The 24,524-nt window shown below is 59.4% G+C and overlaps 1 protein-coding gene across 1 annotated transcript in view; it reads left to right on the top strand.

Annotated features, from left to right (window-relative positions):
• Nucleotides 1-4,902: 4,902 nt before the first annotated feature.
• Nucleotides 4,903-24,524, top strand: part of PPP1R9B (protein phosphatase 1 regulatory subunit 9B) — an 83,903-nt gene continuing 64,281 nt past the window's right edge. The window contains exon 1 of the mRNA XM_044999939.1: nt 4,903-6,653. Within this exon, the coding sequence (XP_044855874.1) occupies nt 5,289-6,653 (1,365 nt within the window). The 5' untranslated portion in view covers nt 4,903-5,288. The remainder of the gene's footprint in view (nt 6,654-24,524) is intronic.

Genomic DNA, 24,524 nt, shown 5'->3' with positions numbered 1-24,524 from the left:
AACTCAGCAGTCTGGCATGGCATTGCTGCTCAACGGCGGCTGGGCTCTCCCCCCCCAAGAAGTGGCCGCATTTCAGCAGTGGCTACGACGATCCCTGTGTTTAGACTATACATCAGTTTGTTAAAATGTTTTGGGATCCTTCAGGTATTGAAATGACTAATATTGCTCGGTTTGGACGTGTATTGGAGTTTGTGGGGGAGCAATCTGGGGCTAACAGAATCATAGAACTGGAAGGGACCTCGAGAGGTCATCTAGTCCAGTCCCCTGCACTCATGGCAGGACTCAGTATTAGCTACACCAGGGGTCGGCAACTTTTCAGAAGTGCTGTGCTGAATCTTCATTTATTCACTCTGATTTAAGGTTTCACGTGCCAGTCATACATTTTAAGATTTTTAGACGGTCTCTTTCTATAAAAGTCTATAATATAGAACTAAACTATTGTTGTATGTAAAGTAAATAAGGCTTTTAAAATGTTTAAGAAGCTTCATTTAAAATTAAATTAAAATGCAGAGCCCCCCCCGGCCTGGTGGCCAGGACCCGGGCAGTGTGATTGCCACTGAAAACCAGCTCGCGTGCCGCCTTCGGCACCTGTGCCATAGGTTACCTACCCCTGAGCTAGACCATCCCTGACAGGTGTTTGTCTAACCTGCTTTTAAAAATCTCCAGAGATGGAGATTCCACAACTGCCCTAGGCAATTTATTCCAGTGTTTAACCACCCTGACAGTTAGGAAGTTAGGAATGTCCAACCTAAACCTCCCTTGCTGCAATTTAAGCCCATTGCTTCTTGTCCTAGCCTCAGACGTTAAGAAGACCAATTTTTCTCCCTTCTCCTTGTAACAACCTTTTATGTCCTTGAAAACGGTTCTCATGTCCCCTCTCAGGCTTCTCTTCTCCGGACAAAACAAACCCAAGTTTTTCAATCTTCCCTCCTAGCTCATGTTTTCTAGACCTTTAATCATTTTTGTTGCTCTTCTCTGGACTTTCTCCAATTTGGCCGTACCTTTCCTGAACTGGACACCCTGCTCTTGCTGAGACCTCATCAGCGTGGAGTAGAGCGGAAGGATGGTTCTACATTCGACGGACGTCTACAAGCCACGGGCCAGTCGCTTGGCCCAGATGACTGTGAGTTGTTCGGCACTGCAGGAAAAGCCCGTGCCACCCAGGGGAGAGGGACATGACAAGCTAAAGCAGCGTGGGTGAGTGGTCAGGGCCCTGGATCAGCGATCTGGGTTCAAGCCTGGCGCTGGCTGAACCTTGAGCAAGTCACTGCCTCCCTCTGGGCCTCCATTTGCCATGGGAATAACGGCCCTTCCTTCCTGGGTCCTGTCTGTTAGACTGTAGCTCTCTGGGGCGGGGCTGCCTCTTGCTATGGGTTTGGCTGCACTGCAGACGAAGGGGTTCCTGCAGCACCGGTAGCCGTGGTAGTGAGGATGTCGCTGCCCCCAGTACAAGGCCACTGGGGGAAGTAGGTACCACTCAGGAGGCCCTGGTGCTCGGCCCAGCTCTGCTGTTGCTTAGGCGAGTCACGGCCTCTCTCTGTTTTCCCTTCATCTTGTCTCGTGTAAGGCCTGTGTGGTCTAGTCCACAGGCTCCGGGGTCCCAGCTGGGATCAGAGACCCAACTCTGCCTCCGCGCTGCTTGGTGACGCTTTTATCTGTCTTGTCTACTTAGCCTGGAAAATCTTTGGGGCAGAGCCTGTCTCTTAAGTCGCCTCTCCGGGCCTCAGTTTCCCCACGTAGGGGTAGTGATGCTTATCTCGTTTGCAAAGACCGTGGCGATCTTGCCCTCAAAGGAGGCGAGATGAACAAGGCTGGGACTGCTCAGCGTAGAAAAGAGACGATGAAGGGGGGATATGAGACAGGTCTATAAAATCAGGAATGGTGAGGAGAAAGTTAAGGAAGCGTTATTTACCCCTTCACGTACGACACGAACCGGGGCTCACGCAAAGCAATTCATAGGCAGCGGGTTTAAAAGAAACACAAGGAAGCACTTCTGCACACAGCGCACAGTCCGCCTGTGGAACTCATTGCCGGGGGATGCTGCGAAGGTCAAAAGCATTAGATCAATTCACGGAGGAGAGGTCCATCCATGGCGATTAGCCACAATGGTCACGGCCCAACCCCATCCCTCAACCTCTGACTGCCAGAAGCTGAGCCTGGATGGCAGGGGGTGGATCACGGGTGTTCTGTTCGTTCCCTTTGAAGCAGCTGGCTCCTGCCACTGTAGGAAGACAGGATACTGAGCTAAATGGGCCATTGGTCTGACCCAGTGGGGCCATTCTTATGTAAGATCTAGGTATTATTTTGCTATTCGTGTGTACAGCGCCTGGCGCAATGGGGCCCTGATCTCAGCTGAGGCCTACAGGGGTGACCGTAGTCCCAATGACTAATAAATCAAGGTGAGGGATGCAGCTCACGTGGGGATAGGGGTGCTTGGGGGAGTTTCATAACGTGCCTTTTCCCTTTATATAACTCTTGCCTCTTGTCCGGCAAGGGTTAAATGCCCAGGCTTGTGCTGGGTGGGTTTGCAGGACAGATGAGTCAGGCCAGAGGTAGAATCAGCTCTTGCAGTTGGCGGGTTGGGGGGGGGGAGGAGGAGGTGTTTGTGGTGTAAAAATCAATTGCAGCCTGGCATGGGTGCTGTGGGTTTGGATCCCTGCTCCTCGGCTCTCTGCCCTGGATCCTCCTACAAAACCCTCCCCTGCCTGCTCTGCAGCTGCTGTGGGGCTGGGATTTGGGTGGAAGGGGGCGAGAACTGCAGAGGGGGAAGGAAAAGGTGGGGGACGGATAACTGTGCTGGTTCACACACAAAAAGGCAGAAGATGCAGGAAGCAACGTAGCGGAGGGGGAGCTTTTGTCATCTGGCATCTTCTGGGTCCTGGTGCCGCCTGGTTCCCGCGCTGGGGGCCTTGGGGAAGGGAGGGGAGCCAGGCCAGACGTGGCGTGGCTGGTGGAACTCACTCCTGCCTATCCCCGGGGCTAAGACTGGTCGATAGCGAGAGCGCCCTGCGGTTCCCGAGGAGCACCCCCAAGGGCTTTGCGGGGAGCGGGCCTTGCACGCCGACGGGGGGCCGATCGCCAGCCCCGTTTTACAGGTGGGGGAGCTGAGACGCGGGGAGGTGACCAGATGCATCCAGCTGGGCACACAACTGGCTCCCAGCCCTGTGCTTTGAAGGACACGGGCGCTGCTTGCCTGGCATGCCATGGCGAAAAGGAGGACTAGCTGTGACCCATTGCAGCTGAGCCCTGCGGCCTTTCGTTCCTCCCCACACCCTGACCGTCGTGTGTCTGTGGGTCAGATTCTGCCTCCTGAGGATCTCACAGGACCGCGCTGTGGGATGCAGGGGAGCTGAAATCAAACCCCGTGGGGCCTGATTCCTCTGTGACTTGGTTAGAACATAGAGAGGCAGTGTGTTGGGCTGGATGGGTCTGGGTTTTCTTCCTGGGTCTGCCTCTGACCATGGGCAAGTCCCTCGGCTGCTCTGTGCCTCAGTTTCCCCTCCCACCCTTTGCCTGTCTCTTTAGCTTGTGAGCTCTTTGGAGTCTGCCTCTTGCAGTGTGTCGGTGCAGCACCTAGCGGGATGGGGCTCTGAGCTTGACTGGAGCCTCTAGACAAGTAATAAAGAGAGGGGTTACTCCAGATTGACATGGGGGTAAGGAAGAGGTGAAGCCAGGCCCCTAGGGGGTCAAGTGGAGTTTCCCCAGGGATGAATTTGGCCCCTCGAAGCTCTCCACTGCGAGGTAATGCTGGGAACTCCCTGATTTCTGCCCCCAGTGGGTTCATGGCTGGAAATCCCACAGTGCCAATCAGAGTGCATGCTGAATGGACACAGTCCGACGGCATGGAGTGGCCATGTCAGAGTCAGAGTATTTCTAAGGGGGGAGACGCTAGGCACCAGGGCAGCGTACGGTGACTGAGCCGAAGCACTGAAACCACAGGCCAGCGTCTTTTAACTCACCTGGTTAACGCTAGGCAGCTAGCACGGTATTTAGGGGGCTGATTTCGCCAGGGAGCCAAGCCACAGCCTCTGCCATCAGCGCCTCGGCAAAGCAGGTCTCTTCCGGCCAGGTGCCCCGCAACCTGATTTTCAAAGGAGATGAACGCGCCCAATGTAATTGCCCCTCTGAAAACCAGATCCCAGCTGGGGCTTCGGCCGGCCTGCCTTGCAAAGGCTGCAAGGAACAACCGCAGCAGAACCTAAAAGGTGCCCCCGGCCAGTGTTTGGGGGGTGGGCGCTGGAAACGGACCCGGCAAATCAAGAACAATCAAGCCAGGGAGTTGAGGGGTGCACCTGAAGCCTTCCCCCACCAAAGCTGCTATTCCCCAATTATGATAGTACCCCCCCCGCCCACACACCCCTTTTTCTGACCCCTTGAAGCGCTGCCCCCAGCCCCCCTCCCAGCAGGGGTCCCCCAGATCACCGGGGAAAAGGGGACGCCTCCGCTTAGCGCAAGGCCAGGCCCGCGGGACAGCACATCTGCTGCAAACGGGCAAGGACTCTGCCTCGTGCCTTGGCCCGGAGCTAGGCTGAGAGCGAATGAGCCTTCGTGCCACGGAGGGCGGGACGGGGTCGGGGGCAGCCAAAGGGGGACGTGGTAACTGGCTGGGAGTGGGACGAGCGGATCTGGCCCCCTGTGACAGGCAGCACCAGAGGGGGCTGAGTCGAGTTACGGAGTTTGTCGCTGTTTTTCATAAGTCGATGGCAGAGCTGGGGGGGGGGCTTTTGTTGTCCCGGCCCCCTCCTACTGGGGTGATTAGCTCAGTGGCTTTGGGGTTTTGCAGGGGACGCATGGCCCTGTTGCTTCCTTTAGGCGGGGAAGAAGAGAAGGGCCTGTGTGATCCCTCTAAGACCCAGAGGGAGCCTAGGCCGGGGCGGTAGGCTGTGCTGATTGCAGAAGAGCTGGAGCCTTCGGTCTCCATCACCAGCCATTCAGGCGCAGAAAGAGAGAGGGAGGAAGAAGAGGAGGAGGAGAAGGGGCGAGGGGCGGGGGAGGGAATCCGATCCCCCCCCGGCTGGCAATGGCCTGAGCCGATCCCTTAGGAGATCCAGCGCCTCTGCTCTGCCTGCCAAGCTGTGGACCGACCAGCCCTGCCTCCTCGCCACCCTGCTCCCCTTTCGCCTGCACAATGCCAGCTGTGCGGCGTAGCCCCTGCCTACACTAGGGGGGCTCCACTGGGGATGTGAGCCGGCGGGCAGGGAGAGCCATTGTGGGGAAGAGGAGCCAGCCAGAGGAGGCCCAGCCAGGCTATGAGGTGTGGGCGACCGGAGAAGGCTCCTCGCTGAACCATGATGAAGACGGAGCCCCACACCGCCAGCCCTGGCAACAGCAGCAGCGGCAGCCTGAGAAGCGCCTCTCCCCACAGGAACGCCTACGAAGCGGGGATCCAGGCCCTCCGAGCCACAAAGGATGCCCTTGGGGCCGCCGAGAGCGAAGAAGCCAAGAAGGCCAGGAACAAGAAGTATGGCTCCAACGTGCACCGGATCAAGAACATGTTCCTGCAGATGGGGACCGCCCCGCCGGGCGAGGGCACCTGCGACCTGGCCAAGGTGAAGGAGAAGCCCGTCCGGCTCTCCTTGCCCAGGGCCAGCAGCCTGAACGAGAACGTGGACCACAGCGCGCTGCTGAAGCTGGGGACCAGCGTGTCGGAGAGGGTGAGCCGCTTCGACTCCAAGCCCGACAAGCCGGTCTCCAAGCTCCAGGAGACCCGGAAGATCTTCGAGCGGAGCCTTCAGGAGAAGGAGACCACCAACAAGCTCCTGCTGAGGAAGGAGAGGGCCGGCTTCCAGGACAGGAAGCTGGACGTGGTGGTGAGGTTCAACGGCAGCACGGAGTCCCTGGACAAGCTGGACACGGAGGCCGTGTCGCCCACCGTCAGCCAGCTCAGCGCCGTCTTCGAGAAGGCCGACCTGAGGAACAACCTGCACAAAACCCCCAGCAAAGTCGGGCCCCTCAACTCCAAGATCGTCAGCAAGAGGTCCCGGGTCTTCCTCCAGGGCCCAGAAGGGGGCAAGGCGGAAGCCAGGGTGGGCGACGGGCCGGCTCTCCAACTGAGAGCCAGGCAGCTTGAGGGCGACAAGGCCCAAGCCAAACCGGTCGCGCCCAGGCCAGGCGAGAAGGACGCCATGGGCCCACGGGCCCAGAGCGTCCAGGAGGTGCGGAAGATCAAGCCGGTGGAGGTGGAGGAGAGCGGCGATTCGGAGCAGGAGTTCGAGGCCGCCGAGCAGGCGGAGGAGACGGCGGCCGAGCAGGACAAGAGCAAGAGCTTCGCGTCTGGGCCCGAGAGGGCCGAGGTGATCCAGGCCGAGGTGACGGTGCATGCGGCCTTGGAGAACGGCGGCCTGGCTGCGGAGAAACCCGGGCAGGCCCCGGAAGTGGACGCCTACCCCGAGGAGGAGGGCAAGGCCGAGGGGCAGGAGGAGGCCGACCTGGGCGATGAGTCCAAGAAGGAGGACTTCTCGGAGGCCGACCTGGTGGACATCAGTGCGTACAGCGGGCTGGGGGAGGACTCAGGGGGGAGCGGGCTGGACGAGGACGAGGAGGCCGACGGGCTGTACGAGCCCGAGTCGAGCTGCGTGGAGATCCCCGGGCTGTCGGAGGAGGAGGAGCTGGCTCCCAACCGCAAGATCCAGTTCAGCACGGCTCCCATCCAGGTAGGCCGCCGGGCGTCCCCGCGCCTCGCCAGGGTGGGGATAACGGGCCGGGCGCGCCAGCCAATGGAGCCGCCTCGGCGCCCGCGGGGAGGTGCGAACAATTCTAGGCGGGGGTGTCATTGCCACCCTGGGGCACGTGGCGAGGAAGTGTCAGAGCTGGGATCAGAACCCAGCAGTCCCCAGGCACTGCCTCCCTCCCCTGCCACCTGGTAGCTCCCTGCCTGGGGATTTTTCCAGATTGTGATGCCGTCGCCCCCAGGTAGCATTGGTCCAGCTGGGGTGGGATGCCATTTATATCGGACTCTCAGGGTGCCATGCTATCTGTGCCAACGTGATGTCTGTGCGCCGGCACCCGTGAAATGCAGCCACTGCTGGGGTGGCTGGACAGCATCCACCCAGTACACACTAGTGCGGGGCTGGGGGTGGGCGAAAATATTGATCAGGTGCAGCAGATCCAACTCCTCGCTGGGGTGAGAAGTGCCAAGGGGCTATCAAGGGCTAGGCAGGACCGTGGGGCAGGGTGTGGGTCCCCCCCCCCACCCCGGTTTGGTGGAGAAAGCAGAACCCGCCTTCCTCTTCCACTGGCCGAGCGCAGACTGGTTTCAGACACCACCTGCCTGCCCGGAGCCCAAAGCCAAGCCAGGCCTGAGCAGCTGCCGAGGCTGCTGGATTCTCTGCAGGCCAGATGAGGCTGCCCCCCTGGTATTGTGGGCAGGTCTGTGGCATGGGGCGGGCGGGTTGCTGGCTCGAGAAGGGGTCTCAGCAGTGTGGGGCAGGAGAACATCCTGGATATCTCTGGGTACGGGGCCCTCTGAGTCTGTTGTGTATCCCAGGAGCCTGGCTTCTCTCAGGGCTGGACAGCCTCAGGATAAGGATGAGATCATGAAGCTGGCGAGGAGGGTGAAGGGAGGATACCAGCTGTCTGATCCTACCTCAGGGGAGGTCTTTCCATTGGCATCTGGGTTTGCCCCCCCCCACGCTGCTCCTCTGCCCCTTTGGGGGCCTGCGAGAAGAGGCCACAATCACCCCAGATTCCTCTCTGGAGTTACACCAGGGGTAGCATTTGGCCCAGTGTCTGTGATTTGGGAATGGGAGCCAGGAGGGCTCGCTTGGCGTGGATGGATGTGGGTGCATATCGGCCGGCGCCCTGGTCCAGTGCCCTCGCCACTGCGGTGCGTAACCGACCCTCTGCACCCACCCTAGATCCAAGGGATGGGAGCCCTACCGCTGGTGGATCCCCCAGGAATAGGTGCATTATCACAGCAGCCACTCCCATGCCCCCAGCTATGGTTGCGCAGCTGATGAAGTGGTGGGGGGTGACTTTCTCTGCAGACCGTTGGCCTGGGGTGCGCCTGCTCCCCCACCCAACCCCTTGCTCCTGGAGTGAGCTGGGGATCAGTGCGCGGCTGGCGCGTGAGCCATTCCAGGCTGAGTCTGACTCTGAGGATCTGGGAATCGGGCCGCGAGAGACTTGCTGGCAGGAGCCGGGCAGTGCTGTTATCCATAGGCAGCCCCATGGGTTGGTGCGCCTGGCGGGGGAGGTAAGGCTGCGGGGCAGAGGGACCTTCCACTAAAGCAGATGGTTGGATGTCAGGAGAGTCAGGTTCCATGCCCAGCTCTGCCATTGACTCGCTGGGCGATCTTGGGTGAGTCACTCCTGTCTCCGTGCCTCAGTTTCCCTACTTGCAGAGCACAGGCCGTCTGGCTGACCGGGCCCCCTGCAGGGTTGGAGGCTGGGCTTGTTAACATTTGGGTGGCAGGAGCCAGAGCAGGACTCATTGCTGTCATCCTGGGGGCGTGTGGCCATAGCAGGAGAGTGGGAGATTTGCCCAGTTAGAGGAATAAACTAGGAAGCACATTAAGACTTTGCTCGTGTGGTGCGCCGTGGCCGGGAGAAGAACTGGATGCAGATGAGCCCTGCTGGGTTTCCTTAGTGGCCTGTCGGGGTAGGAGGCGGGGAGCGTACGGCTGCTGGGCTGAGCAGCGGTGGGTTGTCTTGGCCTTGTGGGCGGTGATTCTGGATTGAGCCCTTCTTCTCCTGTGATGAGTGTCCCGGGGTGGACTGGGCTCTTCTCCCATCGCTGGCCTTACGGGGACAGCGATCTCTGTAAAACCCCTTCTCCCAGTGCGGAGCTGCCGGAGCATCGCGAATGAAGGCCCTGACTGAGATCAGGGCCCCGTTGCGCCAGGCGCTGGGCATACAGAGGCATAGTCCTTGCCCTCAAGAGCTCACCATCTAAACAGACCGGCCAAAGGGAAACAGACTTGCCCAAGGGTCACCCAGTAAGTCTGTGGCAAAGCCAGGTCTCCTGGGCCCCAGTCCAGTGCTCTGTCCTCTGCACAGGACTGCCTATCGCTCCACTGGCCTACAGCTGCCTCTCATCCATTGTTTGGCAGGTCTCCGCATGGGCTCTCTTGGGAGGAAGGGCCAGCCATTGGTCATGTCCCTGAGCTAACAGGCAGTGGTGCAGTACGTACTCCTCTTCCCCTGTGGGGGGGACTGCAGGGGGCTGGGGGGTCCCCAGAGGAGAAGGAGCTCCAAGGCAGAGCTGTCCCGTGAAGGGGTGTGGGGGCGGGGAAAGAGTGGCAGGGTGCCCGGCATCAGGACTCTGCTGATCTCTGGACTGTCATCCCCCCCCCCCGGCGCCCGGGTGCAGCAGAAGTGAGAAAGAGGAAGTCTCACCCCCGCGAGATGTGCCGGCTTTATCGTCACAGCCTCTGAGCAAGCGGGACCGGCCCTCCTGTAGATTCACCCCGAGCCGGACGGCAGGGGAGAGCCTGGGATGGGGAGAGGAGGGGGGGGAGGGGCGGCTGTGCCAGCGATCTGGGGCAGACACATACATGGTGCCTGGGGTGAGGGGGACACACAGATGGCGGGAGATGCCTGGGTGGCCTGGCAAAGGGACGCAGGGGGCCACTGCTGTCAGCTGGCAGGGAAGTTACCATGCCCCACATCCCCACGCGGGGACCATGGCGGAGCAGGCAGGGCCCAGACGGGCTCCCGATTGTAGATGGACCCAGGAGCCGCCTGTGCCGGCTGACCCGGGGCAGAGGAGCAAACGGGTGTTGGACTCAGTCTGAGAGGCGGTAGCCGGGCCACCAGCCATTCAGAGCTGTCACCGGGGCTGGCAGGGAGGACATCAGTGCCACCGGGGGCCAGCCAAAGCCGGGAAGCTGCGGCACACCACCTTCCTGCCACATTGCTAATGATCCCAGTGCCGGGGCATGGCCGGGGGCTTGTGATGCCGTGAAGCGGAGTGGCGATGCCCAGGGGGGATGAGGAACTCCCAGGGGCCGGGCCGCTATTTCTGGGCATTCGCGACTTGCTCGCACTTGTATTCCCCTTGACTGGAGAAGCAGCAATTGCTTTGTCTCTGAGTTCGGTTATTTATAGAGCCGCGTCCCCGATTCCGTTGCCGAGTCAGCTGGATCACTTCTCTCTGCACCTGGGGCGTGCCGGGGCCGGGGCACTGGCGGGCTGCGTTTGAGGAACGGGTCGAAGAGGCCCGCTCCTCCCCGGACGCCGAAGCAGCCGGGGGCTTCGGAAGAGTGCACCATGGAGGGTGCTGGGATCCTGTGACCATCTAGCCACTGGTGTCACCGCTAGAGCCCCTGGGGAAAACCTGGCCCTTTAGGGGCCTCAACGGGCATGGGGTTCTTTGGAAAATCAGTCCCCGGTTGTGGTGCAGAGCCCTTGGAAACGAGGCCTGAGGGCTGTGATTGCGGGGAGGGGCCCAGTGCTGTATTTTAAAGCCTGTTGAAATTGTACCGCACAGACAGCAGAGGGAGCTTAGGAGCGCCGGGCAGGTATTATTGTAGGGCCTGCCTAAACAGTTAGCTGGTGTGTTTGTTTTCTCGTTGGTGTGGGGGGAGTGGCGCATTTCGAATCGGGAGGGCGTCCTTCAGCCAATATGGAGGGAGGATGAATTCCGGGCCTGGATTCCCTCTCACGCTGGGAGCTGGGCTAGGCTGGACTTTCTGCCGTAGCAACACACCTCTAAAATGCTCTCCCCTGCCAGGCCCCCCAGGTGGCTGGGACCCCTAATGTATGGGCAAGCCCCCCATGGGGAATGGGAGTGAGGGGATGCATCTTCCTCCTGTCATTCCCAGACCTTCTCGCGCCGGGTAGTCCCTCCCCGCCGACTGCTTCTTTATGTTATCACACCAGGGGCATCATATGTGGACACAGCACCCTCGCCTCTGATCACAGAGACCAGCACCATAACTCCCCTTCATACCAATGAGGGAGATCAGGACCCGGCTGGAAACATACAATCCAGTGGAGTTGCTATTCTGTATATTATGGTACTTCTAGAGGCCCCGTTGTGCTAGGCTCTGTACATACCATTCCTGCCTCAAGGAGCTTGTCAATCTAACCAGGCCAGCCCAAGGATGGGTGGGAGGAGAAACAGAGGCACAGACAGAGGAAATGTCTGGCCCAAGTTAGTGGCAGAGACGAGTGCTAATCCCACCTGCCCTCTGGTCTTTGCCCATGGCACAGTGAGGACGTACCAAGGCCCCAGCCGGCTGGCCCTGCGGCGTCTGGCTTTCGCTGCTACTGTTACCCACGATAGCGAGCTAGATGGTAAAGCTGGAGCCTGCCCGGGCTACGATCGCGCCTTCGCTTGTGGCGAAGAAGCTCTGCCACCTGCCAGCCCTGCAGTCCCCCACTCAAGGACTGAGCCCCCTGGCTGGGTGTGCTCCCCTCCTGCTAACGGGAGCCCCTGCCCTTGGGGACGATAGGGCAGAGAGAATCCGGCTGCCGCGCCGATTGCGCCGACAGAGTCCGCACGTTGCCGAGGGAGGAGCTTGTCCGCTTTCTGAGCATGGCCCCGTTGTAAAACAAGCCTGGGGAAGCAGGCCCTCCCCTCCTGGAGCATGGGTTCCACGCACCCCAACCTCCGCTGTCGTCGGCTCCCAGAGAGCAGCGTCGAATGGGGCAGGCTGTATGGAAATGCAGCAGCCGCCATCTTGGCCAACACGGAGGTTTGAATGGGCACCTCCAGAGCTAGCTGCAGGAGAGGCGTTAGCTGGTCCCGAGCTGCTGCTGGGCCACTCTTATATCTGTGGAGCGGCACAGCGAGGCACCTGTAATATTCACTGACCAGTAGCATGTAGGCCACAGAGCGGGGGGTGGGGGCTGTTCCTCTACTGTGCCCCCCGCCCAAGAGGACTGGATGTGAGACGAGCCCTCTGCAGCTGACTGACGTTGCATTGCTCACTCGTTACATGGATGGGCTGTTGGAGCTTGTTTGGGCCGAGTGGGGAGAAGGCGAGGGCTTGTCGGGCATGTTCCGAGGTGGTGGAATGTTCCGATCAGCTGGCATGGCGTGTTTTTCTCTCTGCCACACGCAATGCCCCAGGGAGCTTCATTCCAAACAGCTTCCTCCCCAGACAACCCAAATACCTAGAATACCTACCGTGAAGGGAGCAGCAGGAGCCGAGGCGATGGGATGATCTGCTCCATGTGCACAGAAGCTGTCTGCAAGGAGAGAGTTGGCAGTGCCCCTTGGTACTCTGCACAGAGCCTCCTGCCACAAGTCCTGGCCCCCGCCCCACAGCAGAAGGCAGCGTGTGCTCAGACGTGGAGAGGGGCTGCTGAGCAGGGAGGGCTGCTCAGCAAACATGTGGGGGTGCAGTTGACAGGGGGTGGGGCTTTTGGCTAGAGCGCAGACAGCTGGGAGGGCTGGGCTTGGGTCCAGTTTCTGCCTGGGAAGGGAACTGGGTTGGGGCGCAGAGGCTGATACGCTGTCGGGTTCGGAATCGTGAATCTGTGCATTCGAAAGGCCAGGAGCATCGTCATAAATAACAGCCTTTTCCATCCACGCATCTTCAAGGAATGGTGTCTTCAAGCCCCTCACAGAGGAGGCAGACATCCACCTTACTGATGGGGAAACTGAGGCAGGGAGGTGCTCAACCCATTTGCTCAAAGTCACCAGAGAGGCAGGGTTAAAACTCTGTTATGTACCCCCACCAGTCCTAACAGTCGCTCAGCCGCCATCATCTTGGCAAATCCCAAAGGGAGGCGGCTTCCTTGCCCCTATCGATCTCTGGCAAGGTGATTGTAGACGCTAGTTATGTCTGTAATGTTCCCGGGGTCTCCTGCAGGGGGCCCCCTTTGACGGCGGCGGGGAATTGGTGCTGGCGCCGAGTGGGGTGATCAGTCGTCCTGGGTCGCAGCCTAGCCGCTGGGCACGGGGTAGCTCAGGCCTCCTGGCTGAGGGCTGGGCCAGTGAGAAGCTGGGGGGTCGGGGGTCCAGCCTGAGGGTTAAACCAGTAAATAGTCAGGGGTCCAGGCGAGGGGTGTTCCTGTTGCTGGGTTGTCAAGGAAACGGGAAGTCGCAGCCTCGCCTCCCGGCAACACAACAGGCCTGATGTCTCATCTCCCTGGGCTGCTTCCTGCCAGCGTCCGGCTGGGTTGCTCCGTGGCCGCTGGGGCCTGGTTCCCTGTCTCCGCTCTGAACGGCTCCCCCTGCGCTCCCTCTCTGGATCCCTCAGCTGCAGCTGGCCTGTCCTCCAAGCTGGCTAAGGAGCATCCTCACCCGCGGCAGCTGGTCGTGGGCTCCGTGGGTGGCTCGGCTCCCTGCAAGGGACGTCTGGCTCCTTCCCTGCTCTGGCCCCAGCCCTTATCCCTCCTGCCCTGTCCCCACAGGAACTGGGGGAAGGGACAGGGCGAACTGGGTCCAACAGGGTGAATAACCCCTTCTATGCCGGAATGAGGCCGCCCTGCCTCGGCGCAACGTCCATCGCGAGCAGCTGTGCCTCACCACCAAAGCTTTTGGCACCCACGTGATGGCCAGTGCAGCGGCGTTCCTTGGGGCACACGCTTTGGGGTTCGTTGGTCTTCCATCTCCAGAAAGCCGCCCAACCCGAACCAGTGCTGATGGAGGTGGCTGGCGGGTTCAGCTTTGCATGTCCTCATTCCTGATCTCCTCCTGCCACGTGATCTGGAGCCGCTGACGGAGACGACGAGCACCGAGCCGGTGCGCCTCCGCTTTCCTCCGCGCCCGCCTCGTGCTTCCGCACGGCAGAGCTGGTATAACCCTGGTTCCAGGGATCTGCAGCTTCACAGGAAGCTTGAGGTCATGACGGCCCTGCAGCGGCTGCACAAGGGCCCAAAACGCAGCAGCACGCGCCACTTCCTACGATGTCTTGTTGGCCGATCTCCTTGGGCAAGCGGCAGCATGTATTGGTCTGGTTATTAACCCAGAGAAAACGAAGTCCCTGGCCATTACCGTCCAACAGCCTCCAGCTCAGTATTAACCCATCCGGACGGGACATGGACCGAGCGGCTGCTGTCAGATATTTGGGCAACATCCCAGAGCGTGCTGGAGGGTGCTCAAACCATGGCCCTTGGGCCAGCATCTTGTCAACTAGGCCTCAATGCATCCCTTTGTGTCACGCACAGTCAACCTGTGGAGCTCCTTGCCTGAGGAGGTTGTGAAGGCTGGGACTATAACAGGGTTTAAAAGAGAACTAGATACATTCATGGAGGTTAAGTCCTTTCATGGCTATTAGCCAGGATGGGTAAGGAATAGTGTCCCTCGCCTCTGTTTGTCAGAGGGTGGAGATGAAGGCAAGAGAGAGATCACTTGATCATTACCTGTTAGGTTCACTCCCTCTGGGGCACCTGGCATTGGCCACTGTCGGTAGGCAGGATACTGGGCTGGATGGACCTTTGGTCTGACCTGGTCTGGCTGTTCTTCTGTTCTTATGCCCTTCGTTGGTTTGGAAGCGCTGCGGGGGGTTGGGGAGATCATTTCTCGGTGTCTGCAGCTGGTGCAGCTCCGCCTGCAGAGGGTAGTGGGCTGAGATCTGCACAAAGGCCTCGGGGCGTAGGGCCCCCGGCTGCCATTGAATTTTGGTGGGATTTGGATGCTGACGTCCCTTTGGCGCCTTTGAAAATCGCAGCCAAGGTTCTAGTCCCTCCTGTGGCCCTGATCCGCTGCGGGACGTGGAGCGAGGCCCTGGCTCTCTGTAAAGTGGGAGGGAATGTCTCTGCCCTGCCTGCCCGGGGCTTACCGGGCGGATGTTTGCACAGGCTCTGAGGGGGTGGGCGAGGCACCGCTGTGCAGCTAGCAGGGATCGGAATAATCCACAGGTAGGGAATTGGGTTCAGAACCGTCCAGGGGAGCGGGCTGATTGGGGAAAGGGCTCTGGTTTGCAAGCAGGCCCATGTGCAACAGGACCAGGAGCCCAAGAGAGAAGCCTCAGGCCTCCCTCTCCAGAGGGGGATCATGGTGGCCTCGGAGGCAAGCCACGAGCTCTGTAAGCCCGTGATCATCCCCCAGCCTGGCCATCTCCTATATAACCACCTTTCCCAGGGCATCTGAGCGCCTCTCGAGCTCCCCCAGGAGGCTGGGCAGCGCTGGTCTCGCCATTTGATGCAGGAGAAACTGAGACGCCGAGGCCCGCCCGGATTGTTCGAGGTATCTCGGTGTTGCAACGCCTAACTGATTTAGGAGCCCAAGTCCCATTTTCAGAAGGGATTTAGGCACCCGTGCGCCAAACACCCATTGAAACTTGAGGGGATTTAGGCTCCCAAGTGCCTGAATCCCGTTTGAAAATGAAACTCGGGCTCCTAAATCAGTTGGGTGTTGGGACACTGAACGCAGCAACACCTCCCCGCCTAGAAAACAGTCTAGGGGACTTGCCCAAGGTCGCCCAGGAAGCCTGTGGCAGAGGAGGGAGCTGAAGGCTGGTTTCCCAAGTCCCGAGCTAGTGCCCTAACCGCCGGGCAGTCCTTTCGCTCGGTGGATGAATGCTCGGGGAGTTAACTCTCTGGCCGTCCTCGCCAGCTGCGGGGAATGCAGCCAGCCAGCCAGCCAGCCGGGTGGAAGGGCTGGCGTTACAGCCGTTGTGTTGGTTGCTACATGTGCTGGGTATCACAGGGCTTTGCTGTATAGCCCACGACACTGATCCCTAATACTCTTTCGTCCGGAGGGTTTAGCCGAGTGGTGTTATCCCTTCTCCCCCTAGCCCCTTATGGCTGTAATCCTCTCTCCGGGAGCGGGAGATGCTTTATCTGAGAGCGTGGCTGGGGTGGCCCCTGCTGCCTCTTGATGAGCCATCTGCTCCGCCTGCGTTCCCAGCCAGCTGAATGTGCGCGGCCTGGAGGACCCCGAGGGGGGAATGTGGACTGTTCCCGGGCCACCAGAGAGGCGGCTGGTGCAGCCTTTGCCCTGGCGTGGGGAGCATTAGAATGTCTGCGCGGGTCTTGCAAGGAGGGGAGCGGGCTGCTGCCCCCCTTGCTCTGCAGAGCTGACCCTGGCAGCTGCCCGGTCCCTTAGCCTAAAGCCGCGCTGAACGGAAAGGAGGGGGTGGTTAGCCGTGCAGGCCCCAGGCCTGCGGGTCTTGCTTACGGGGGTGCTGCAGAGGCAGCCGGGCCAGCAGTGCCGCAGCGGGAGTGGAAGAGGAAGTCGCCCGCCTGATGGTGGGGCTGCTCTATCCCTCCTTAGCAGCGGGGCCGGCAGGACTGCAAGCTTGGCCTGGCCGCCCTTTCGTCATGGTGGAGGTGGCCGGGCAAGGGAATGGGCTGCAATGTGATACCCGCCCTCCCAGCTCCAGTCTGGAGCCAAAGGGGAACTGACCCCCTGTTCCCCCTCCATTGAAGCCCTGATGAGTTTGGGGGGGCATGACCCGTTGGGAGCCCTTAGGGGCCTTACGAGTGGAAACATGGTGGCAGATCCTCCACTGGTGCCATCGGGCGGCCTTGGTGCCTGGCCGAGTTGCACGTCAGCTGAGGATCTCGCTGTTGTGTGGGTGGGGCAGGATGGCCTCAGGGCTCCGGCAGGGATGGGAGTGTGTGTGTGTGTGTGGGGGAGCAGTGAGGTGAGTCTGTATGACCCCCACCGGGAGAGAGCCAACTGCGTCATGGTGCCCAGGGCCGCCCAGAGGATTCAGGGGGCTTGGGTCAAAGTGGGGGAGCTGTGGCGCTTGTACTCACCTGGCGGCCGTCCAGGTCTTCGGCAGCATTTCGGGGGAGGGGGGGGCTTCAGTCGCTCCGCGTCTTTGGCAGCACTGAAGGGCCCCCCGCTGCCGAAATCCTGCCGAAGACCCGGAGCGACTGAAGGGCCCCCTGCCGCCGAAATGCCACCGAAGACCCGGAGCGACTGAAGGGCCCCCTGCCGCCGAAATGCCACCGAAGACCCGGAGCGACTGAAGGGCCCCCCGCCGCTGAAATGCCGGCCGAAGACCCAGACCGCCGCCGGGCCAGGGCTTGCGGGGCCCCTGTGGGGCCCGGGGCCTGGGGCAAATTGCCCCACTTGTCCCCCCCCCCAGGCCCTGATGGTGCCAGGTAGGTCAGCTCACCCCCAAACAGGGACATCTGCTACCCCCTCCCCTGGCGCTGTTAGCTTCCCGCTTCAGGGGTGCCCCTCTGATCTCCCAAAGGACAGCAGATGCCCCATGCAGAAGCTGCCCCATGATGAGAGTTAATGGGACCTGGGATTTCCTGTATTAGACGAACATACAAGCCCAGCTCCAGTGAGTGTCTTTGCTTTTTTCTTCCAGCTTTGAACAGCTGGTGGGATCAATGCCTCCTCCGGCCTATTGTCTGGGGGGAGGGTGTTATTGGCCTATAAATCCTCCTTCCCTCCCTTTTCTCCCTGGTTGTGTGTGTGCGCACGTGTGTCCGGCTCAGCTCATCTGTTCCGTGTGGGGCCTCCTTAGAATAAAGCGAGACAGGGACGGTTGGGGGGATTGGGTGAAGGTCTCCAAAGAGGTCTATAACGAGCCTTTCCATTGTACAACCACACGGCCAGCCGCAGGCGGCGGGACCAAGTTCTGCGCTGACGCAAAATCTTCGAAAGCCTTGATAAAATAAGCAACTTCCTGCAGAGCAAAGCAGTTTTCTAGCCTGGCTGGGTGACCTTGGGAAGGCCAGGTTTCTGACAGGCACAGAGATCAAGGGCTCCCACTCTGGCAAAAATGCATGCAGGGTAAGACATGCCTGGGGCCAGGATCGTGCATGGGATTTGCCAGCTGGAAAAGATCATCCCTGGGCTATACAAGTCGAAAGGGCCGTGCATGCAGTGTGCATGTTGCAAAGATCATGCGTGGAATGTATCCCGGGCTGGGTATGATCCTTGCGTTTATCTGCACATGAGTAATCCTTGCATCACCCGTACCCGATCCTTGTGCTTCTGCCTCTCTGGGCGGCTGCTGTCTGGGCTGAGCACGATGCCTGTTCCCCGCCCCGCCCCCCCCCCCCTATTCTGCACACTCCCCCAGCTCTGGCACCGGCTGCACAAAAACGAAAGAGAAAATGTACTCCCCATGGTCTCCTCAGTTTGTTGCGGGTTTCCCTGGTGACTGCCTGGAAACTGACCAGCACAAGGGCTACAAGAAAAGCTGGACCCCTTCCTTCGTCTAGCATGAAAGAAGTGTCTCCCCCTCCCTCCCCCCCGCAAGCCTCCAGGGCTTTGCGGCTTCAGGCTACAACTGGTCTTGAGGTGTGAGTGTAGCGGAGCAGCATGGACTGGCAAAGACACCCTTGCCCACGGGCTGTTAGCTTGCCAGGCAGACCTCTGCCGCAGTCAATTTTGTGCCCCTCACTCCAGCTCTTGAAGGAGATGGGCAGATCTCAGCTTCTTCTCGCTGGGTCTTACGTATGGAGCTGCCAGTTCTTGCGATTTGATCATGAGTCTGGTGATTTGGGGGAGGGAGCCGCGTGTTTGTAATTCCCCAGCTCCTGGATTCATGTGATTACACGAGAGCCTCCCTTTTCGTTTAAAAATGAACAAGTAAGTTTTTAGGGCTTGTTTACACGGCTATGTCTACACTACAGTCAGTGCAGCGCTGCGGCTATGCCTCTGTAGCACCATAGTGTAGACGCTTCCTGCATTGATGGAAGAGATGTTTACATCAGTGTGGGTAATCCCACTTCCCCAAGCAGCGGTAGCTAGGGCCACGGACCAATTCTTCCATCAACCTAGCCGCATCTACACCTTGGGTTACCTCATCTTAGCGACACCGCCTCGAGGTGTGAATTTTTCACACTGAGCTAACTTGCTCTACATTTCAAGTGTGGACCAGGCCACATAATTAGTTTGCAGCAAACTGGGGTATGAATTTACCCCGCACTCGCCTGCCATGGTCTAACTGTCCATGTGGACCCTCCTGACGTGCATTAACAGTCGTTAATGCGCTTTGATCTAGTCCTCTTTGAAACGGGACTAATCAAAGCACATTAACCAGCTATTAATGCACATCAGCTGGATTTACACGGTCGGTCAGTCCACCGTAGGCTAGTGCAAGGTAGATTCACGCCCCAGCTTGCTGTGAATTGATGGGTCGTGTAGACCTATTAGCGTAACCTATGGGTCAATGTGTGTTACTGGTCCCCGCCTCAGTGCCTGATCTGCAGAGAATCTGAGTCTGTTACAGCCCAGGCTAGGGGGGGCTAGTACTTTAGGTCAAGCTGCAGGAGCTCTGGCTTTTAGCCTTTCTTGATACCTGGAGACCTTGGTGGTTGCTGAGAGAGCTTCAAAATGTGAGACCTAAAGGCCTGAAAGGCGGAAGGTGGACAAAAGGAACCTAAAATGCATCGGATTTGCCTTAAAAACAGGAGACTTTTTTTCATCTCATGATTTTGGGGGGCTGGCGCCTGACTCGTGATTTTTAATGCTTGACCTTGGCAGCGCAGAACACATACAGCTCCTCGAGGGCGCTAGGCTCGCCGCAGTCGTGTCCCTGCTGCAGAGGGTTGAGCACTCTGAGCGGAGAAGGAGAGCCCACAGGTCGGTATTTATTGTTTGTATCACTGCTGCGACTCGGAACCCAGGACCCCGCGGTACAAACAGAACAATTCCATGTGATCTAGTGCCCGGGCAGTCCAGCCCTGCAGTGGGTTTTCGGGACAGGGTGGCATGGTTGTGACCAGGGACGGCTCCAGGCACCAGCGCACCAAGCTGGTCGCTGTGAGGGTGGCAGTCAGGCTGCCTTCGGCGGCATGCCTGCAGGAGGTCCACCCGCCCCGCGTCTTCGGCGGCAATTCGGCGGCAGGTACACCAAAGGCGCGGGACCAGCGGACCTCCCGCAGGCGTGCTGCCAAATCTGCGTTACCAGCGGACCTCCCGCAGGCGTGCTGCCGAATCTGCGTTACCAGCGGACCTCCCGCAGGCGTGCTGCCGAATCTGCGTTACCAGCGGACCTCCCGCAGGCGTGCTGCCGAATCCGCGTTACCAGCGGACCTCCCGCAGGCGTGCTGCCGAATCCGCGTTACCAGCGGACCTCCCGCAGGCGTGCTGCCGAATCCGCGTTACCAGCGGACCTCCCGCAGGCGTGCTGCCGAATCCGTGTTACCAGCGGACCTCCCGCAGGCGTGCTGCCGAATCTGCGTTACCAGCGGACCTCCCGCAGGCATGCTACCGAATCCGCGTTACCAGCGGACCTCCTGTAGGCATGCTGCCGAATCTGCGTTACCAGCGGACCTCCCGCAGGCGTGCTGCCGAATCCGTGTTACCAGCGGACCTCCCGCAGGCGTGCTGCCGAATCCGTGTTACCAGCGGACCTCCCGCAGGCGTGCTGCCGAATCCGCGTTACCAGCGGACCTCCCGCAGGCGTGCTGCCGAATCCGCGTTACCAGCGGACCTCCCACAGGCATGCTACCGTATCCGCGTTACCAGCGGACCTCCTGCAGGCGTGCTGCCGAATCTGTGTTACCAGCGGACCTCCCGCAGGCGTGCTGCCGAATCCGTGTTACCAGCGGACCTCCTGCAGGCGTGCCGCCGAAAGCCGCCTGCCTGCCGTGCTTGGGGCGGCAAAATACATAGAGCTGCCCCTGGCTGTGACTGTATCTGGGAAGGAGGTCCCAGGCATAGGGGACTAATAGGGCCGAGAGTGGAGGAAGGACAAGTAGGGAGCATTTGGCCGAGCTGTTTGGGCAGAGGAGAGGGCAGCGAGGGACCCCTGGATTTCTTTCAAGAGAAGCCACCAGATATGGAGTGTGGGGGTTGGGTTTTGCACAGAGCGTTGTAGCCTTAGGCCCTGCAAGGTACCAGGGCTCCGGCCGGCATCCAGAGAACCTCATCACTAGGGCCCTACCAAATGCACGGCCGTGAAAAACGCGGCACGGACGGTGAAATCCGGTCTCCCGCCGTGAAATCTGGTTTTGTGCACTTTTACCCTGTACTGTACAGATTTCACAGGGGAGACCAGCCTTTCTCAAACTGGGGGTCCCAACCCAAAAGAGAGGCACGGGGGGGTCGCAAGGTTTGTAAGGGGCTTGTGGTATTGCCACCCTTACTTCTGCGCTGCCGTCAGAGCTGGGCGGCCGGAGAGTGGCATCTGCTGGCCCAAGGTCCAGCTCTGCAGGCAGCAGTGCAGAAGTAAGGGTGGCAATGCCATATCATGCCCTCCTTCTTTCTGCGCGGCTGCTGGTGGTGGCTTTGCCTTCAGAGCTGGGCTCCCGGCCAGCAGCCGCCGCTTTCCAACTGCCCAGCTCTGAAGGCAGCGCTGCTGCCAGCAGCAACGCCAAAGTAAGAGTGGCAATTCCGCGATCCCCGCTGCAATAACCTTGCCCCACCCCAACCTCCTTTTGGGTCGGGACCCCCACAGTGACAACACTGTGACATTTCAGATGGAAATAGCTGAAATAATGAAATGGACGATTTTTTAAATTCCATGACTGTGAAATGGACCAAAACGGACCGTGAATTTGCTAGGGCCCTGCTCTTCACTCACAGTGCTTTAACCCCGGTCCCTAGTCCTGGATGCTCTTCTGCAGAGGAACCTTCTTCCCCTGTCAGCAGCACCGTGCAGATGCTCCCTGTCCATCGGCCAGGAGACCTACTCACCCCCTCCGTGCCGCCTTCCCCATCCTGCGCCTCCTGCAGCCGCATGCGCCCATTGCGCCGTCAGGCCGAGGCCTTCGCCTGCCAAAGCCCTGCAGATAAAGGTCTCTCTGTGCTCTGAGCATGGAGCTTCTCCGCGTCCTGGCAGCCAGTGAGAGAGAAGGGAATCCGAGCGCTCTCGCCTCTGAGCGGATGTTGGGGGGTTGCTCTCTATGGATTCGCCGGTTGGAATCCACAGCTGCAGAGCTGGGTCTGTGAATGCAGCGAGGGAAGGGAACAAATGGAGGTTCTGAGGCTCTGCTCTGCTTGTTTAATCACAGGTCGCAGGGAGCTGGGCTCGCCTCCTGGATGATGCACTAGGTACCAGCAGACATGTGTGTGTATGTGCCCAGGCACACGCAAACACATGTGTACAGGCACGAGCGTGTGTGTGTGTGTGTGTGTGCACGTGAGAGTATGCGCCCGTGCGTGTGCACCCACATTTCTATATGTGCACAAGTGTACGCATACTACATGCATACTCGGGTGCATGGGCCTGCCCATCTGTGTGCACGCCCACTCACACGTGCACAAATACACACGTACTTGCGTGCAACACGGTGTTGTTTGAGACTGTCTCACATGACCGTCTCAGAAATAAACGAGGGGAACTTAGCCTAAAAGATCCTACTATAAGTTGCACAAGTGCACAACTGGTTGGAAAATCGTACTGGGAGAGTAGTTCTCAATGGGTCACAGTCAAGCTGGAGGGGCATATTGGAGGGGTTTGTCCTGAGTCTGGTTCTATTCAATATCTTCATACATGATTTGAATACTGGCTTACGAGAGCACACACACAAAGTTTGCGGATGATACCGAGCTGGGAGGGGGATGCAAGCGCTTTGGAGGACAGGATCAGAATTCAAAATGAGCCTGACAAACTGGAGAAACGGACTGAAATAAAGAGGATGCAATCCAGTAAGGACAAATGCAAAGTCCTGCAGGAAGGATCAGTGGCACAGATACACAATGGGAAGTGACTGCCTAGGAACGAGCAGTGCCGGAAAGGATCTGAGATTACAGCAGACCACAAATGAAATATGAGTCAATAGTGTAATATTGTTTCCAAAAAAGCAAACATCATCCCCGGGGCGTATTAGCAGGAACGTCGTAAGCAAGCCACGGGCAGGAATTCTTCCATTCTCCTCAGCACTGATAAGGCCTCAGCTGGGGTAGTTGTATCCAGGTGTGGGCACCGCACTTCGGGAAAGAGGTGGACACATTGGAGGAAGTCCAGAGGAGAGCAACAAAAATGATTAAAGGCCTAGAAAATACGACTTACTCGAAAAGACTGAAACAAACTGTGCGCGCTGGAAAAGAGAAGACTGAGGGGGGACGTGAGAGTGATTTTCAAGTACGCAAAAGATTGTTATAAAGAGAAGATTTATAAATTGTTCTGCTTAACCTCTCAGGACGGGACAAGAAGCAATGGGCTTAAACTGCAGCAAGGGAGGTTTAGGTTGGACATTAGGAAAAACTTCCTGTCAGGGTGGTGAAGCACTGGAATAAATTGCCTAGGGCAGTTCTGGAAGTCCCTGCCAGTCCTATGTTTCTCTGATTCTATGCACACGCACATTTCGGTATGTGTACACGCGTGTGAACATGTGTACACACACATGTGCACGTGCACACAGATGAAGGGTCATGCCCGAGGTAGACTCCATTGCTAAATCTCTTCCGGGGGGGCGGGGGCTGCACCCAGAGTCCATTCCAGGTGGGCACAGAGATCCAGCTCCGGTTCTTCCTGGGGGATAGGCAGCCTAGTAGAAACGGCTGCTGTTCTGACCCCAGTCTGCGCTCCCTGCTGGACGCACGCATGGGGAAATCCTGGCCTGAATGCGTGTGCTTTCCTCAGATGGCTGCCAGGCACGACTCGCCTGCGTGCGCTGTACCAGGAGCACTCAGAGAGCCGCTAACTCCCTAGCTGGGAATACTTGGCAGCTTGTGTGTGGGCTGGGCGGCTGGTACAGCTCGGTTTGATTCTCACATCCTCAGGCTAGGGAGGGTCTGCAGTGCCCGGGGATCTTCCCCTGGTGGGAGAGGGGGCCTGGCGGGTGGCAGGTCTCCTGCACTCATCAGGGCATCGGTGGTCCTGCTCTGTTCGGGTTACTTGGGAGAGTAACACGGAGCAAGACTTGAGCCCCACTAGGACCCAGGTCGGGGCCTGCGTTGGGCCTCCACAGGCTGGGGTCCTGCTCTCGTTCATTAGCTAATTGGGGCCGGGGGAGGGGCGGGAAGCTGTTGATTCTTCTCCTCCTGGCTTTGGACCGGGCTGTACAGGGTGCGTGTCTGGGGCTGGTTCTGGGCTGGGCTCCGTTGACCCAGGAGACGTAACAGCGGCGTCTGACCCTGCGTAACCCCCCCCCCCCCCCCGTCGTGCTGTTCCCCAGCGCGCCCTCTTCCTGGAGCTGCAGACTCCTCCCCCACTCAGGACTAGGCTCCCACGCCAACTGGTGTCATATCAGCCGCCAGATGGTCCCGACTTCTAGTCACTAGTGAGCCGGGCCGGGTACGAACCTGCGGCCTCTGACAAACCCTGCGACCCCCTGCCAGAGACCCCCTGACCTACTTCCTGGCTTTCCTGGCCATGGGGAACGGCCAGGCCTGCTTCTCTCCGGAGAGGAGCAGCACCCCTGCGGGGCAGGGTTGTCCTCCTGCCAGAGGTGCCCTGCCGGGGCCATGCCCAGGGGAAGGTGCCGGGTACCAGGCTGAGAGCAGGAAATCCCCAGGCCAGGGGAAGAGGCCCATGCGTTGGGATTGGAAAGAGAGTTTTCTGGATGAGTAAATACCAGGCCATGGATCTGCCTGCCTCAGCTTTTCCTCTGTCTAGCTCGCTAATCCCAAGTGTGCACATCTCCCTGTCGAGCCCCACGCACCACAGCTGCCCCCCGCCCCGCCTGCCCTGCGCGGCTCCCGGCACCCCCGCCCCCTCCAGCAGCCGGCAGCTCCCAGGGGCGCTGGGTCTCACGGTGGCGGGCGCCGCGCTCTCCCCACCCCTCTCGTCTCTCACGCTCGCTCCAGCCTGTAATCGAGCCCC

This window comes from Mauremys mutica, chromosome 25, assembly GCF_020497125.1.
Source record: "Mauremys mutica isolate MM-2020 ecotype Southern chromosome 25, ASM2049712v1, whole genome shotgun sequence".
Taxonomy (NCBI): Eukaryota; Metazoa; Chordata; order Testudines; family Geoemydidae; genus Mauremys; species Mauremys mutica.
This window is presented reverse-complemented; position numbering and strand designations above follow the sequence as displayed.